At 40.8% G+C, this 1438-nt stretch overlaps 1 protein-coding gene across 1 annotated transcript in view; it reads right to left on the bottom strand.

The window, feature by feature from the left end:
* Positions 1-1438, bottom strand: part of LOC101845580 (optineurin) — a gene marked incomplete at its 3' end in the record, with an annotated part of 22136 nt that overhangs the window by 13608 nt on the left and 7090 nt on the right. The window contains 1 exon segment of the mRNA XM_035972783.1: positions 128-250. Coding sequence (XP_035828676.1) covers positions 128-250 — 123 coding nt within the window.

Raw genomic sequence — 1438 nt, 5'->3', positions numbered from 1 at the left:
GTAAGAAGAAGAAGAAGAAGAAGAAGAAGAAGAAGAAGAAGAAGAAGAAGAAGAAGAAGAAGAAGAAGAAGAAGAAGAAGAAGAAGAAGAAGAAGAAATAAAACATGGTATCTCATTGCTTTCTCACTCCGAGTTCCTTGTTCCTCCGCCTCTCCTTCTCTGCTCTCTCCTTCTCCTGTACCCACATAGTCTCTCGGAACTTGAGTGATTCTAGTTCTCTTTTTAGATGACTGTTTTCATCTTTTAACATCTGAGGAAAGAATGGCATGTTTGTTTTAAGACACAGAGTCATAAAACATGTTTTTTTACCAATTCGGTCGGTTCTGATCTAACAGTCACCTGTATATGACAATCAACAGAACAAACGGCCACTTTCAATTTTACCTGCTGCGTGTTTTTTTAACCCTTAACTGTACGTCGTGTATTATTATCATATCCATACGACGTGAGGAACTCTGTGCCACCACTTTCCAAAGAGGAAATTTACTAGTTAATCAGGTCCTGTAAGCTTTGCATAGCAGTCTGTTACATGGTTTTTTTAAAGAAATACTGAAAGTTTCAGAGAGATATTCGTACTAGAAGTATTCTAAAAGGTGAAGAATACAACTCCTGGGGTACAGAATGACCCCAGGGCGCACTAAGAGGGTAAAAAACATTACAGTACAGTGGAGGGGCGCCATTGGTGCAATTGGTGCAAGCGCTCCACCTAACCCTGGCCTTCACCTCCCCCATTGTCTAATTATTCTAAACCAGTCAATGCTCTAGATCTACATACATGTACTAGTACTAGCCTACATTCTTTCGACCCGTCACCCGCTGGCTGCGCGCGCGCCAGTGAAGAGACAAACGGCGAGGATGGTTTATGCTTGTCTCACCGCTTGCGGTAATGTCTGCTGGGAGCAAGCAAAATCTTTGCACCAAAGTTCTTTTTGTCATTGTAGAGAAATCTATGCATCGTCCTTCCCGCACAAGAAGAAAGGTGCGTGAAACTCCAGTTCGCAGCACCAATTTGGTGCAAGCTTAAAATTTGATCCAAGTTACCGCTAGCCTATCTAGGCTACTACTACTAGTAGACTAGTAGAGTCTACGGTAACTCAATGAAGAATGGGTATCGAAACTGTTGTCGCCCTCTATTGTGTAGCAACTCCTGTTTTAAGGTAAATTTTCAAATTGAGTCTGGTTGTTGGTGCTGTATGAAGTAATTAGAAATCTTGAATTCTTCTCAGATTGTGAGCATAGTGAGTTGTTAGTATTGTTTCACTTTATTGCAGCTTTTATGCGGTTTCATCTAGAAACAGTTGTAAATATCGATAGATTTAGATTACGGGATATCCTGCAGATTCTAACTGACTTTCTCTAGAAATATAGATGAATCACGTTAACGCTTTGCTTCTTGTGCCTTCTTGTGCCATTCAGCAGGCTACAGTTAGAAGAGAAA

This window comes from Aplysia californica, unplaced genomic scaffold (genome assembly GCF_000002075.1).
Source record: "Aplysia californica isolate F4 #8 unplaced genomic scaffold, AplCal3.0 scaffold00839, whole genome shotgun sequence".
NCBI lineage: Eukaryota > Metazoa > Mollusca > Gastropoda > Aplysiida > Aplysiidae > Aplysia > Aplysia californica.
This window is presented reverse-complemented; position numbering and strand designations above follow the sequence as displayed.